At 46.3% G+C, this 14,492-nt stretch overlaps 1 protein-coding gene across 4 annotated transcripts in view; it reads left to right on the top strand.

Moving 5' to 3' along the window:
* LOC118310740 (neuropilin-1a-like) overlaps positions 1 to 14,492 on the top strand; it is a 70,022-nt gene that overhangs the window by 23,378 nt on the left and 32,152 nt on the right. For all 4 annotated transcript variants that reach the window (XM_047331951.1, XM_035633966.2, XM_047331953.1 and 1 more), the window contains exons 3-4: positions 3,063 to 3,244; positions 11,391 to 11,618. In XM_047331951.1, the coding sequence (XP_047187907.1) occupies positions 3,063 to 3,244; positions 11,391 to 11,618 (410 nt within the window). The remainder of the gene's footprint in view (positions 1 to 3,062; positions 3,245 to 11,390; positions 11,619 to 14,492) is intronic.

Raw genomic sequence — 14,492 nt, 5'->3', positions numbered from 1 at the left:
GTCCACCCTCAGTAACAGTTGTGTAAGTTATGCAGTGAGTGAATCATCTGTCCTCTCTCTGGTGCAGTTCCAGATCTGGGAGCTGAGACTGCAGAGGTCGCAAGATTAATCTTATTTAGAGTAAGAGAAGAAAAAAACGAACACAGTTTGACAAATGAACATCGACTCAAGGGCCCGGAGCTTTACTGTTGTCAAGAATGAACCTCGAGTTTCCCCTTTTCTGGACTCGGGAACATTACATCTTTGTTTGAAGGCTCATCGATATTTGTGCAACCTGTCGTGAGAAGATGTTGCATTTCTACGAGATGTCTTTCTTTCTTGAACCTCAGTGTGTTTCCTCACGCACATATAACACGCAACGCGTTCAATGGCGCAGTGATTCAATCGTCCTCTCGAAAAACAGCAGTTGCGTTTATAGAGCGGCGAGAGGAAGAAGAAGAAGAAGTGACGTCCGGTTGTGTAGCGTCAACCCTGAGCTAGCATAACCAGTCAGCGATTTGGCAATATTTCACCCTGGAAAGTGAAACGCTGTTGTGTAGCGTATTGTTGTTTTGTACTATGTTACTGTAAAAGACACATAGAAAATGGTTTTCAGGTAGTGTAGCGTTAGCAAAAGCTAGCGAAAATGCAAGCAATTTGTAGCGTGTTAGCAAAAGCTAGCAAAAATTTGGCAATTTGGCAATATTTCACCCTGGAAAGTGAAACGCTGTTGTGTAGCGTATTGTTGTTTTGTACTATGTTACTGTAAAAGACACATAGAAAATGGTTTTCAGGTAGTGTAGTGTTAGCAAAAGCTAGCGAAAATGCAAGCAATTTGTAGCGTGTCAGCAAAAGCTAGCAAAAATTTGGCAATTTGGCAATATTTCACCCTGGAAAGTGAAACACTGTTGTGTAGCGTATTGTTGTTTTGTACTATGTTACTGTAAAAGACACATAGAAAATGGTTTTCAGGTAGTGTAGTGTTAGCAAAAGCTAGCGAAATATTTCACGCTGGAAAGTTCTGTTTTATGTGGGATGGAACTACTTTAAAGTCGTGGTATCGGCTCGGTACATCGATGCGCACAGTCGCCGATGCCCAATCCGGCATTTTTCGGCAGAATAGGGGACATTTCCGATACTGGTATGAGAATCGGGAAACATCTCTAAGATCCAGTGCAGTAAAGAGAGTGAAGGACACAAACACACTTACACTGTATATGCTCGTATACACAACAACACACACTTCTATCACACATGCTCCTAGACTCATGTGAACACACTTCAGAAAACACTACAGTAACTGGTACATGAGACGTATCCTCATGCAAACACATTCCAAAAACACACACACACTCACACACACACACACACACACACACACACACACACTTGAGATGTCGTTAGGCAGATAGTGAGTGGACGTCGGCCGGTGAGGGATGCGGTGCTGCAGCGGCGGTGGGAGGTCCACACGGACAGCGGAGACAGATGAGGTCTTTCCAGTGGGATCCGCCGGCGCCTCCATCGCTCCGCCGCGTGTTCATATTTCTCTTATCGCCGCCTCGCTCACTCTCTGTCTCTGCCTATCGCCGCACCGGAGAGAGCCGCCTCCGTCCACTCACTCCCCATGTATTTCTATTCTTTTTCTTTTTTTCTCTTCCCGTCACATACTCGAGACAGAGCCGGTGTTTTCTTATAAGCAAGATAATTTTTCACCTCAGATCCAAACCAGGGTCAGATATCTTTCTTGTGGTCTGGGGACACATTACTTAGACTCGCATGTTCTGAAATATGTATCTTGATTTTGATATTAAATGTATCTCACGTCCTGGTGCTTAGATGTTGCCAGTCCACTAACATGCATTGAATAATTTGCCATACAGCTGCTGTATGTGAGAATTATTGTTTTGTTTTTTTTCTCTCGCTTTGAACTGCTCAGATTAGCTGCTGCCGTGTGAAGGTCTTCCATAATTCACTTGTAACAGCTGCCGGGATTCACAGATTCAGCGATAAGGGGCAGGAACAGTGCCGAACGTGTTTGGAAGCCGAAACTGAGATTTTCCATAGCCGAAAAACGGAGAAGTTTTGAAATGCTGCTCACCCCGTTTTGGTATGAGTTGTAGTATGGACAGTCAAACATTTAGATGTTTAGAAAGGATGGCGCCTGCATTTGCTTCCTGATTGGTTCTTGTCAGCCACGACTCAACGACCCGCGGAGAATGCAAGACGTTGTAGATACTTCCCTAAAGTTCTCATTCCACTTTGTCATCGGCCCAAGAAAATGAAATCCCTGCTCATACTTTTCACCATCGTCATTTTCTCCTTCGTAGAATTTTCTGTTACTAGGCGACCAACTGCAGAGTAGACAATCTGCTTCCTGATTTGCACCGGTGTGCGCACATGCCCAGTTTACGTGAATGGTTCCATGATGTGTGTTTTCAGGTGTGTTAGTGTGGACGAAGACGTATTGGTATGGATGTAGCCCAAATGTTCATGGACGATCACAGGTTTTGTTAAAATGCCTTTTTACGAGAAGTTTTACACTAAGAGATCAAAGTACTGCGGCATATTAATAATGCCGTTCCATAAAGCTGAGGTTCTTACAAGAACAGTTCATTTTGATGCACCAGCTCCGATACATCCTGACTTTTCTCTTCCTTGGTTTGAGTTTCCAAATTGTTGATCCCAAACTTCCCATACTGCAACTGGATAGCCTCAATCATCAGACTCCCCATGGTCCTAATTTGTAACGCTGGCATTTGAAGTCTCTAAAATTGACGTTCACATGTAGAATTAGCCAAGTACCTCTTTAAATTGCATTACCACCAACGTTTGATTAGCCTGCGGCAGATTTTAAATTGGGGCTCAGACACAATCACTCACGCATGTGTTCAGCAGCTGTGTGCACTCGAGCACAGAGTCTACGATAAGACATTGTGCGGGGGAGCAAACAGCAGCGCTCAATAATCCACTGGGAAAGGTTATTGTTGGAAAGCAAAAAAATCAATTACGGGCTCACGTTCATCCAAACTGACTCGAGGTACTTTGCCACAAGTCAAACCAAAATCTCTTCTCTCCTCCCGCAGGTACGACTATGTGGAGGTTTACAACGGCGGCGACGAGCTCTCGCCCATGCTGGGCAAGTTTTGCGGGAAGATCGCCCCGTCCCCGATCATCTCCAGCGGCAGCCAGCTCCTCATCAAGTTCCTGTCCGACTACGAGACCCACGGGGCCGGATTCTCCGTCCGCTACGAGGTGTTCAAGACAGGTGAGCGGTGCCCCCCCCCCGCGGTCTCATTATACCACCCGCCGAAGTGTCCTTGTTGTAGCGGCTGTTTACCGGACCGCAGCGTCAGCTAGAAAAAGAAGAAGCAGCTGCTGCCATTGGTCTGCTGTTTTCCAGACCCCTGCACTGAAAGTGATGAGTCGCCCTCGTGGAAAACAGCCAATTTAAATTCAGTTGTAGTCGAGCCAAGTTTTTTTTTCCGCGCGGCCCCGGGTTTGTTCTGCAGCGTTTGGACCAGTATCATACATCAACCTCGCTGCACCTGATGAAAAGTAATCTGCAATAAACACCTCTTTTGCCATTTTAACATATTTCAGCAGTGGCAGTTGAAGGGCAGCAGGGGGAATAGTAACAGATGAATCACACTGACATTTTTTTTTATACTATGCCTATTTGACTTACAAGCAAATTCACATTTCATACAAAGCTTATAGTTTCATCCTTTCCTCTTATGAGTGATAATAATTGCTGCGATCCGGGAACATTGCTGAAAAGGGAGTCGGGCAGACCACCAAAAATTCGACTAATTGGCCTTGAATGTTTCTAGAGTAAAGGTTCTTTGTGGTGTGTTTATGTGAAGTTAACCTCTGGTCATAAAGGGAAAGGGAAACTCAGCAGGTGGAGAGTTATACGGTTTCATTTAACGCAGGATGGTACAATGCAATTTTATCATGCTGGTACTGACAGTATCCGTTCATTTGCAATGAAACAATGTGGTGAGAATCCTGCCAGGACAAATTCTCACCCATCGCATACAGCAAAAGGGAAACATCATGCTTCAGTTAACCGTCCTGGAACGGACTGGAAGGTATTTGAACGTGGCCAGAGATTGTTGGCCGCCTCGACTCAACACCTTAAACGACAGATCGCGACGATACCCAGACGTAAAGCTGCACCTCGAAAGTCAAAGATTCAAATCATCCGTCGGAGACCCCTCAGGCGACTGAGACTCTTCACGTCGAGAGTGAGCGCTCCTCACTTTCATGCTACTCTCTGCCATAAAAGGTTGAAACAGGACCCAGGTGCAGATGCAGATGCAGAGCAGGCAAGTAGATTTAATTGAACAAAAAGCAAAATCCAATTTAGGTAATCCACTCGAACAAAAGTCATTGCAGGGAGGCAAAACAGAGCAGGAGACGTCACGGGGAAGGGGGGTGGGGGGTGGCACAGAGTAGACGAAGGGAAGCACAGAGACTAAATACACGGGGGGGGGGGCGGGATTGAACACAGGTGCAACACGTTAGGGAACAGGTGCAGACAATCACAAGGGGGCGGGAAACAGGACGTCAAGAGACACGAGGAAAGTGACGTCAAAGTAAAACAGGAAATACTAAACACAAAATGCAGCAAACACGAGGGCAGAGACACAAGGAAGGGTAAATCAAAGAATTAAGAAGCAAAAAAAAACCTCTTTCAAAGAGTTCTGCTCACATCAACACAGTACTTTGATTTGTTGTGTCGGCGAATGGACGTTGTTCGATCCTTGATTTCCATTCCGTCGTTGTTGTCATTCGCACGCGTTCGCTCGGAGGGAATAACTTGGCTTGTTTACTACGTCACCAGAACGTTGTCTCTCAACAATATTATCCATTATCTGATTGTGTAACTGCTCATGTTTCATGCTCAGGTTGCCAGAATATTTTGCATTATCAACTTGCTCCCAAATCTCAGCGATTAGTTTGGTTTAGTTCCTCGGTTTCCTTGTGAAACTCGTCCCCATCGCCCTAAAGCAGCTAGTCAGGGAACCTAACCGGCTTTCAAGCGTCTTCTAAGTGCAGGTTCTAAATACTGTCCAAGGTCGTCCACGCAGCCCGAGCTGAACCCCTCTGGGACCCTGACCTCTGTGCCTCGGGCCATACAAACTCAAAGACCCACAATTCCACTGGAGCAACAGTGATTTCCCAGCTGGGTGGGGGGGGGCCGGACGCTCGCAGGGATAGACTTACATAAACACGGCCTGTCGAGGAAGGAACCTTGCTCCCCGCGTCCTACATTTGTATTTGCTCTTCCCCCTCGGGTCCACTTGAGTTGCCGCCAAAACGGCGGGTCTCCTGTGGCCACTTCATATTCCACCAATGGGGACTGGAGATAAATCAGATTTTTTGTGAGATTCCTCAACCCTTTTTTTGTTTGTTTGCACCCCAGAGAGCAACAGCCTTTCACAGAATCGCAGGATCCAGGAATAACAATCCCCGGGTGGAGTTATGTTAAAAAAGTCCTGTTATGCGCGATGAAAAATGAAGAGGCAAGTGCTCTTTTGTACTTGAGTGAGGAGTGAGGCAATAACACGAGCAGGGTTCGGGGGCCCGATCCGCACCGGAGCCCCTCGGGGGGAGTCGGTCGCTCCCCTCGGCAACCGACTGCTCTCCAAACCACAGAGCGTGTAGAATCCCTTCTGATGCCGGAACGTTCAAGTCGGCCTCGTATCAACTTTTGTAATTTCAGGGTGCAAAAGTGGAGCCGTGACCGACGAACGACAGGATGCTATTAGCGAGTCAGTGTGTAATAAATCTTTAAAAAGTAGGTCGGCGAAGCACCAGCTCAGAAATAACGCTGGACATTTTTTCATTTAGGAGGCGGAAGTAGCTCCGGGAAAGATTTCTGACGATTCATATTTCAGCTTTGATCTTTTAATGAAACCCCCCCGATATGATTGGGATTCATAGAGTGCGGTAACATTAGGGTCACCTTGACATTTATTCTTTCCCCCCCAAAAAAAAGTACGTTGAAAAGTTCAACTTGATGTAATTTGGAGATGAAATCGACACCTGATTGGTGTCGGAAGGGAATTTTAAAGTTCACTTAATTCATTCAAAAACGAATTTAATTGCCAATTATAAAAGTATTTCAAAGGGCCATAGTGTATATATATATTTACAGTATATATATATATATAAACCAGGACTAATAACCAAAAATGATCAGCGTTGCGAAAGGTGCAATGTAGTTTTTACTGTGCAAACTCATTATGTGTCACTTGATCAAACGCTGCTGAAGAGCTACTGCGTTGCACAGTCAGGCACATATACATATATATATATATATATATATATACATATATATATATATATATATATGTATATGCATATATATATACACATATATATATATATATACATATACATACGAGTGCTTGACCACCAAAAAAATCCAATCTGCTCCAACTCCATCACGACTCTGACTCTTGTATTTATGCAGCTGGTGTGTTTGGTTTGTGTAGGCACTAGGGCAGGTCTGCAGGTCTGAACCGGCGGCCTGTAATAGATGTGCGCTCTGCGAGTCTTTACACGATGCTGCTGCTGCTGCCGTCGTCCCTCTGCGAGCTTGTCCGAAGAATCAGAGCGACCCATCTCCCGTTGTTCTTGTTGTCGTCCGACCGCAGTTTCCTCGCTGCCAGCTACTGTTCAGCTGCAGCACAAGCTGGGAATTTCTCCGCTTCCCTGCGTGTGTGTGTGTGTGTGTGTGTGTGTGTGTGTGTGACGGACAGGTGCACGGGACCCCAGGCTCATTTAGCTAATGGGCTGTTTGTCCTTGGAGGCAACAGGAGTGACCTGCAGATGAGATGGATGCTCTGGCGCACTGGAGTGAGGCTCTGGAACTAGGGCAGCGTGTGTGTGTGTGTGTGTGTGTGTGTGTGCGTTGGCCTCAATACGGGGTCCTTTACCCTCTAACAAGTTAAAAAGCGTCACGTGCCCTCGCTCAGGTAATCCCCCCGCCATGTTGCCGCCTTCCCTCTCGCCACATTTAAAATCCATGACAGTCGACAGCGGCACATCGGAACTCGCTGCTAAACGGAGCAGCCGCTCTGGTCACAAACAGACCTCACACACCTTTGTCTCCATGCCACCATCTCTCTGCCTTCCTCTCTGTTTGGTCCTCCGATGGTAAAATAGTCAACTCAACGAAATACCATCGCGACATTTGACATAGAAATAGTCAATTTCTGCTCCTAGACTTTGTTTGAATTTAGTCTTTTTTTTTTTAAGTTACCACATATTACAGTAAAACACTTCATACATTCAAAAAATGAAAAGTGGTAATGATGGTGTTGGTGAGATTAAAAAAGACCCATGAACCCAAGGGATAAAAAAAATTGCTGATATGAGCCTGATATGAGAAATCAAAACTTTCATTTTGCGCAGTAAACAATCGTTTCTTTTGACATTAACATTTTAGGTATAATTGCCAAGAATTTGACAATAATCGGGGAATTATGGACCATCACACATCCACATTGGTTTCTATGAAAAACAAGGACAAACATTAGAACCCCGGACAAATAACACAGTGAGACGAATGAAATTAAATCAAATCAATGAAGAAACCTCCAAAAATCAAGTAAATATGGGGAAAAAAGTTTTAAAAGTTTAAAATATATATATATATGGACACTTGAAAAAGGTTTTTTTCTTTTTCTGCTCATTAATTATTGGACAAAACCGGATGTAAATATTATGAATCTTTATTCGGACACTACTGTTTATTCCACTAAAGATGAGAAACATCAGTTTCTCCTTCCAACAGTCGAGGCTGGTTTCTTATAACGTTTTTTTTCTTATTGTTCTTCTCCTTATTCAGATTTTAGAGTCAGTATCATTGAAGTAAATTAAATTGAATATCTATAACATCATCACCAGAATTTGAGTAATTCTTTAAAAAAACAAAACCATTCAGACAGTGAAGTGAAGTTTACAGAAAACATAACTGGAGAGTATTTAACAATAATTTCAACCAGTTAATATAAAGCTATGTTTTTTTGTTTTTTTTCCCCGAATGGAATGTGAACCTTTGAGATCCGGCTCAGGTTGCGGCGCCTCCCCCCGTCTTTCCTTCACGTCTGTCATTACGGGGGAAAGGAAAAAAAAGAAAAAGAAAGAGCCCCAAAGCGGCGACACAAAAAGCCGCCACCCCTCGTTCAGATGACGAGCTCCGGTTGACCTCAGAGCTCCGGTTGACCTCAGAGCTCCGGTTAACCTCAGAGCTCCGGTTGACCTCAGAGCTCCGGTTGACCTCAGAGCTCCGGTTGACCTCAGAGCTCCGGTTGACCTCAGAGATGGCTGAATGAATGACGATGAATCCACCGGACGAACGAGCGTTGGGCCTGTGACACACGCGGGCAACATCAGTCTCTCCTCTTCACCGCAGCCGCCGTAACTCCACCCTCTGCCGACCACATGACAGACACCGATTGGCCACGCGAGGCCTCCGCGGGCGCCTGCGACTATATTTGAACCAACAGCTCTTGTTTCATTGCAGGTTTTTCAAACCAGGAACACATGTCCTGGCGGTTGAGTCGAAGGAGGAGGAGGAGGAGGAGGAGGAGGAGGAGGGTTCTTATGTTGTCGCCGCAGTTGACTGAAGGGTTGTTGATAAAAAAAGAAAGAAAGATGAAAGATGGACAGAGGATCGACCAATGACGGACGAGGATGTACGAAACACGATATCAGTCACGCTTCAACACACAAGTCTATGACATCCTCTTTACACACACACACACACACACACACACGTCATGTACAACATGACACAAACACACTCACTGTTATGGATTTTTGGGCTCGTTTGATCTTTTCGAGACACTTTAACTGAAATAAAACACTTGAGGCTCATTAAGTTTGAGTCTCCATATTTATTTATTTTTAATCACTGAGTCTTTACATAAGGGGTAATCAAATATTTTTTGGATTCAATTTAAACTTTTATTATTTTTTATTAATTTAGACTTTCATGACTTCATTTTACACTGATTTCTCGGCTCGTTTGATCTTTTCGAGACACTTTAACTGAAATAAAAACACGAGGCCCATTTAGTTTGAGTCTCTATATTTGTTCGGTCTTCACGGAAGGAGAAATGAAAATTCATTTTCAACTTTTCTTTTGTACAAGAACCGTTCGGCCACGGGTCAGGGAACATCTTTTTATTATTTACTTTTAAGAATATCTTTTTTTTTTTTCATGACATCATTCACTCATTCACAAATCATATTTCCTATATCCTTTAATTGTGTAGTTTGTGTGAAGTCCACATTTGTCTTTCCCCTCCCTGTTCATACAGCTGGAGGTGCACTCAATGAGGTTCAGTTCAGTTCTTACATTAATACAATCATTTATTTTCTGGGTATTAAAATTAGCTAAGGGACACCTCTGATACCGCCAGGGCCAAACTATCACATGATTGTCTAGTTCTTATAGTACAAAAATATATGAAAGAATAAAGCAGAAGAACAATAAACAAAAAGGCAATTCATTCAAATTGAAATTGATTTCTGACCGTGAGAGGCAAATGTCATCGTAGATCTCTTAACCCAGATTTGAGCATCCCATCTGCACGCACACACACACACACACACACACACACACGCACGCACACACACACACACACACACACACACACACGGTAGAAAGTGTGCCAGCTGAGCAGCTCGCCCCGTCCCTCGCCGCCGCTCATCCTTCCACATCATTCGTCACGTCGCCCTTTTAATGGCACCACCTGTGTCAACAGGGAGGGTCCACTGGAGTGTGTGTGTGTGTGTGTGTGTGTGTGTGTGTGTGCAAGTGCAAGTGCACATTCTTGTTTATAGGCATGCTCAGATAACATGCAGGTCACATCTGGCACACAAATACACACACACACACACACACACACACACACACACACACACACACACACACACACACACACACACTGCTGTTGCCTCCGAGGGATGTTTGACCCTCGTCCAGGCCTCGTGTCCTCCTCCTCCTCCTCCAGCGATCAGTCACCGTCTCGTAGCTCCGCTCGTGACACTCTTTTTAACCACGGCGAGGTGTGAACAGGCGGCCGGGTCGACTGCCACCCTCCTGGTAAAATGTCTGAGTGAGCCCACGTGAGAATTCGGAAGAAAACGCAAGGAGATTTATAGTTAAAATCGTTTGGTTTACACGAAAGAGGAGCAAGAACAAAATCAGAGCCGGAGGACGTCCAGTTTCCCCGGAAAGGGCAACTCATCAGAGATATTTGACTGTAAAGTGCAAACGAACTGAAGGATGTTGGTGTGTGTGCGTGTGTGTGTGTGTGTGTGTGCGTGTGTGACTATCTGTGACAGTGTGTGTGTGTTTGGTGTGTGTGTGACTGTGTGTGTGTGTGTGTGTGTGTGTGTGACTGTGTGTGTGTGTGTGTGTGTGTGTGTGACTGTGTGTGTGTGTGTGTGTGTGTGTGTGTGTGTGTGTGTGTGTGTGACTGTGTGTGTGTGTGTGTGTGTGTGTGTGTGTGTGACTGTCTGTCACTATCTGTAACAGTGTGTGTTTGACTGTGTGTGTGTGTGACTGTGTGTGTGTGTGTGTGTGTGTGTGTGTGTGTGTGTGTGTGTGTGTGTGTGTGTGTGTGTGTGTGACTGTCTGTCACTATCTGTAACAGTGTGTGTGTGTGACTGTGTGTGTGTGTGTGTGTGTCTGTGTGTGTGTGTGTGTGTGTGTGTGTCTGTGTGTGTGTGTGTGTGTGTGTGTGTGTGTGTGTGTGACTTTCTGTGACTATCTGTAACAGTGTGTGTGTGTTTGGTGTGTGTGTGTGTGTGTGTGTGACTGTGTGTGTGTGTGTTAAGTTAGCAGTTTTATTCTTGATCCATTGAAGGGACGTTACTGTCTGACGTCTTTTGTCTCATCAGCTGCCAAGAAAACTTGGCGTTTCCTCCCTTTTCTTTCCAAAGAATATCTGGCCTAAAGTCCAGAGGCCAAAGTTTACGACACAAAGGACGGGGGGGAAAAAATACTCGTGTTTTCATTTACTTTTCCATAATGTCTGTATTGCTTTGAACAACAGGAGCGAAGAAGAGAAATACAACAAAAAAACAGGCACAAAAAGTTGAATCGAAAAAATATGTTTAGCAGAAGAGCTAAAGGCTTTTTATTTTGCATCCGCATAATGCAACCTTGAAATACTTGCTGCTGGACGCCCTGGTTGTCTCCTCCTGTAAAAAACAAACAAACCAAAAAGAAATGTAAAACGGAACCCGCACTCAAAGTGACAGTGAAGTGAGAGCAGGTTCCGACCTCTGACCTCCGAGTGACAATCCGTCTCTCTCTGTCCGAACACGCGCTGACCTCCTCTCCCTCCCCCCCCCCCCCCCCCCCCCCCCCCCCCCCCCCACAGGTCCCGAATGCTCCCGGAACTTCACGGCTCCCCAGGGCGTCGTCAGGACGCCGGGCTTCCCCGACAAGTACCCCAACAACCTGGACTGCACCTTCATGATCTTCGCCCCCAAGATGTCGGAGATCGTGGTGGAGTTCGACAGCTTCGACATGGAGCCCGACACCACGCCGCCGCCGGGCGCCCTGTGCAGATACGACTGGCTGGAGATCTGGGACGGCTTCCCCGCAGGTGAGCTGGGGGGGGGGGGAACATGACGAGTAGAGAGGAAAACATTTGTGTCATTGTGTCTTAAACAAAGAAAGAGAACCAGGAGAAAAGATATGATGCTCCAGCAAATTCTGTAAAAAGAAAATTATGATAATAAAAAGATGTAAACATGAATGCAGTAGTACAACGACAGGGAGAGGCTGCCAGGACAAACGTGAAGGTGCAAATACATGAAGGACAAAGTGGGGCGAGGACAGGAAGAGACGGGATGCAGGGGTAGAGACGGAGGAGAAGATGAGGAGGAAGGAGGGAGGGATGGGTAGAGACGGAGGAGAAGATGAGAGAGGAAGGAGGGAGGGATGGGTAGAGACGGAGGAGAAGATGAGGAGGAAGGAGGGAGGGATGGGTAGAGACGGAGGAGAAGATGAGGAGGAAGGAGGGAGGGATGGGTAGAGACGGACGAGAAGATGAGAGAGGAAGGAGGGAGGGATGGGTAGAGACGGAGGAGAAGATGAGAGAGGAAGGAGGGAGGGATGGGTAGAGACGGAGGAGAAGATGAGGAGGAAGGAGGGAGGGATGGGAAAAGACGGAGGAGAAGATGAGAGAGGAAGGAGGGAGGGATGGGAAAAGACGGAGGAGAAGGATGAGAGAGGAAGGAGGGAGGGATGGGTAGAGACGGAGGAGAAGGATGAGAGAGGAAGGAGGGAGGGATGGGAAAAGACGGAGGAGAAGGATGAGAGAGGAAGGAGGGAGGGATGGGTAGAGACGGAGGAGAAGATTTGAGAGGAAGGAGGGAGGGATGGGAAAAGACGGAGGAGAAGGATGAGAGAGGAAGGAGGGAGGGATGGGAAAAGACGGAGGAGAAGATGAGAGAGGAAGGAGGGAGGGATGGGAAAAGACGGAGGAGAAGGATGAGAGAGGAGACAGAGACTGGCCGAGGTGAGGAAGAGGAGGAGGGAGGAGGGAGGAGAACAAAGGATGGATGGCTGATGGATGATTTCACCTTGAGAACTTTGGTGAAATCCTTGTTTATCTGCTGCAGCAGCAGCAATAAACCCTGAAAACGGGATGTATCATATCTCATCAGTGACGAACACCTTCAAAATTATTTGTAAGTTTTCCTCTACCAATAGATTTACAGGCCTTTTTCGGGAATTGGGCACAATAGGTTAATAATAAGTGTTTCCCCGTCCTGATTGGCCGGATGGACGTTTGGGTCGGCTCCGTCCCCTTTGCCCTGATTGGTGGATTGACTTTGTGATGACTTTGACTGTGAAACTACAGACAATCTGCGCATCGCGTCTGTGATTTGTGCTCCTTCCACCGGGCCGCTCTACGGCCTCTGTTCGCACTCCTCCGACGCCGTGTTTCCCTTTTTTTTCTTTTTCCCCGGGCTCCCATTGTCGTGTAATTAGCCGTACGGCGCGCAGATAAATGGCGAGCGCCTTAATACCTCGGACGGGCCTGAGCGGCGCTGCCAGGATGCCCACAATGCTCGCCCACTGTGCCCAAAAGCTTTGCCTGATTATTGCCAGGAAGGGGGGAGCGGAGGGGGGAGACTGGCATGGGAATATGAAGGATACAAAGACTGGCACAGGTAGACAGACAGTGACATGCACTTTAAAGACGTGCCAGCATACACAACATGCCAGGGCTGTTCCTGTCAGATGATCTGTGTGTGTGTGTGTGTGTGTGTGTCGGTGCAGATAACAGAGCGTCTTGGCGACGGGGGGGGGGGGGGGGGGGGGGGCAAGACCAGAATGCCGTTTTTATTTTTTTATTTTTTCATCCCATCATCAACGCTGACGCGATGTCAACGCCGGCATCAAAACGTTCCCCCAGCATGCACTGCTCTGAATCCCCCCCTTCACACAGGAAAGTGGTTTATTTTGAGGACAGAAACAAATATTCTCGGAACTGAATATTCTTTTTTTTTGATGTTCATATTTATTTTGTTGAGCTATTTTTTAAAAAATATCTTTTTTTTTTTTTTGGTCATTTTGACAGAAACATACTTAAACATCCTCAAAGCGTGGATACAGTTTGCTCAGTTGTTATGAAAGTAAAAGCTTTGGGGGGGGGGGGGAGAACAAGTAAGTGGAGACTAGAAGAAGTTTGAGAGGAGATCTGAGATTCCTCGACATTGAGTATTTTTCCCTCCCATCATGTTGAAAAATGCTGGAATTTAATGTTAACTGTTAGTTTCTGCATGTCCTCCAACTGAACACAACTGCCCCCCCCCCCCTCAAGACGCCACTAAACAACACGTGAGCAACGTTTAGAAAAAGTTGCTGCAAAGTGAAGCGACGCCAACGGAACACAGAAAACCAACAGCAATCTCTCCGGGTCCACTGTACTACACACACACACACACACACACACACACACACACACACACAAATCTGATTTCAGCGGGAACATGTACGGCCTTAAAGCGAATTTCACACCTCCTCAGACAAGACTGGGGGGAAAAATATATATATACTATATATATATATATATATATATATATATAATCCGTCACAGATTATCGACTACATGCTTTCAAAGCTCTAGCTGATAAAACATAATCCACCAGATTACAGACGCCCCCCCCCCCCCCCCCCGAGGGCTGAAAGGAAAATGTTGGAGAAGAAGTATCGTTTCTGTAAATTGTATGATTTCATTCGGGGACTGAACGTTCCCGTGGTCGACGGTTTGCAGATACAGTATCTGCAGCGAACAGGAGGCACCGGCAGCCGGGCTTTGTCTCCCCCCCCCCCCCCCACTGATAAGAGCGGGACGAAATTGGGCAGCAAACCGTGGGCAGGCGGGGGGAGCGTCGGATTGGTCAGACGGTCTTGTCGCTCTGCTGTCGGGCGTAAGAACGTCGGGTCGTCGCGGGAGATTTCAGCA

The sequence above is a fragment of the Scophthalmus maximus genome, chromosome 5, assembly GCF_022379125.1.
Source record: "Scophthalmus maximus strain ysfricsl-2021 chromosome 5, ASM2237912v1, whole genome shotgun sequence".
Lineage (NCBI taxonomy): Eukaryota > Metazoa > Chordata > Actinopteri > Pleuronectiformes > Scophthalmidae > Scophthalmus > Scophthalmus maximus.
The sequence above is the reverse complement of the archived record's forward strand: the minus strand, read 5'-3'. Positions and strand labels throughout refer to the sequence as shown.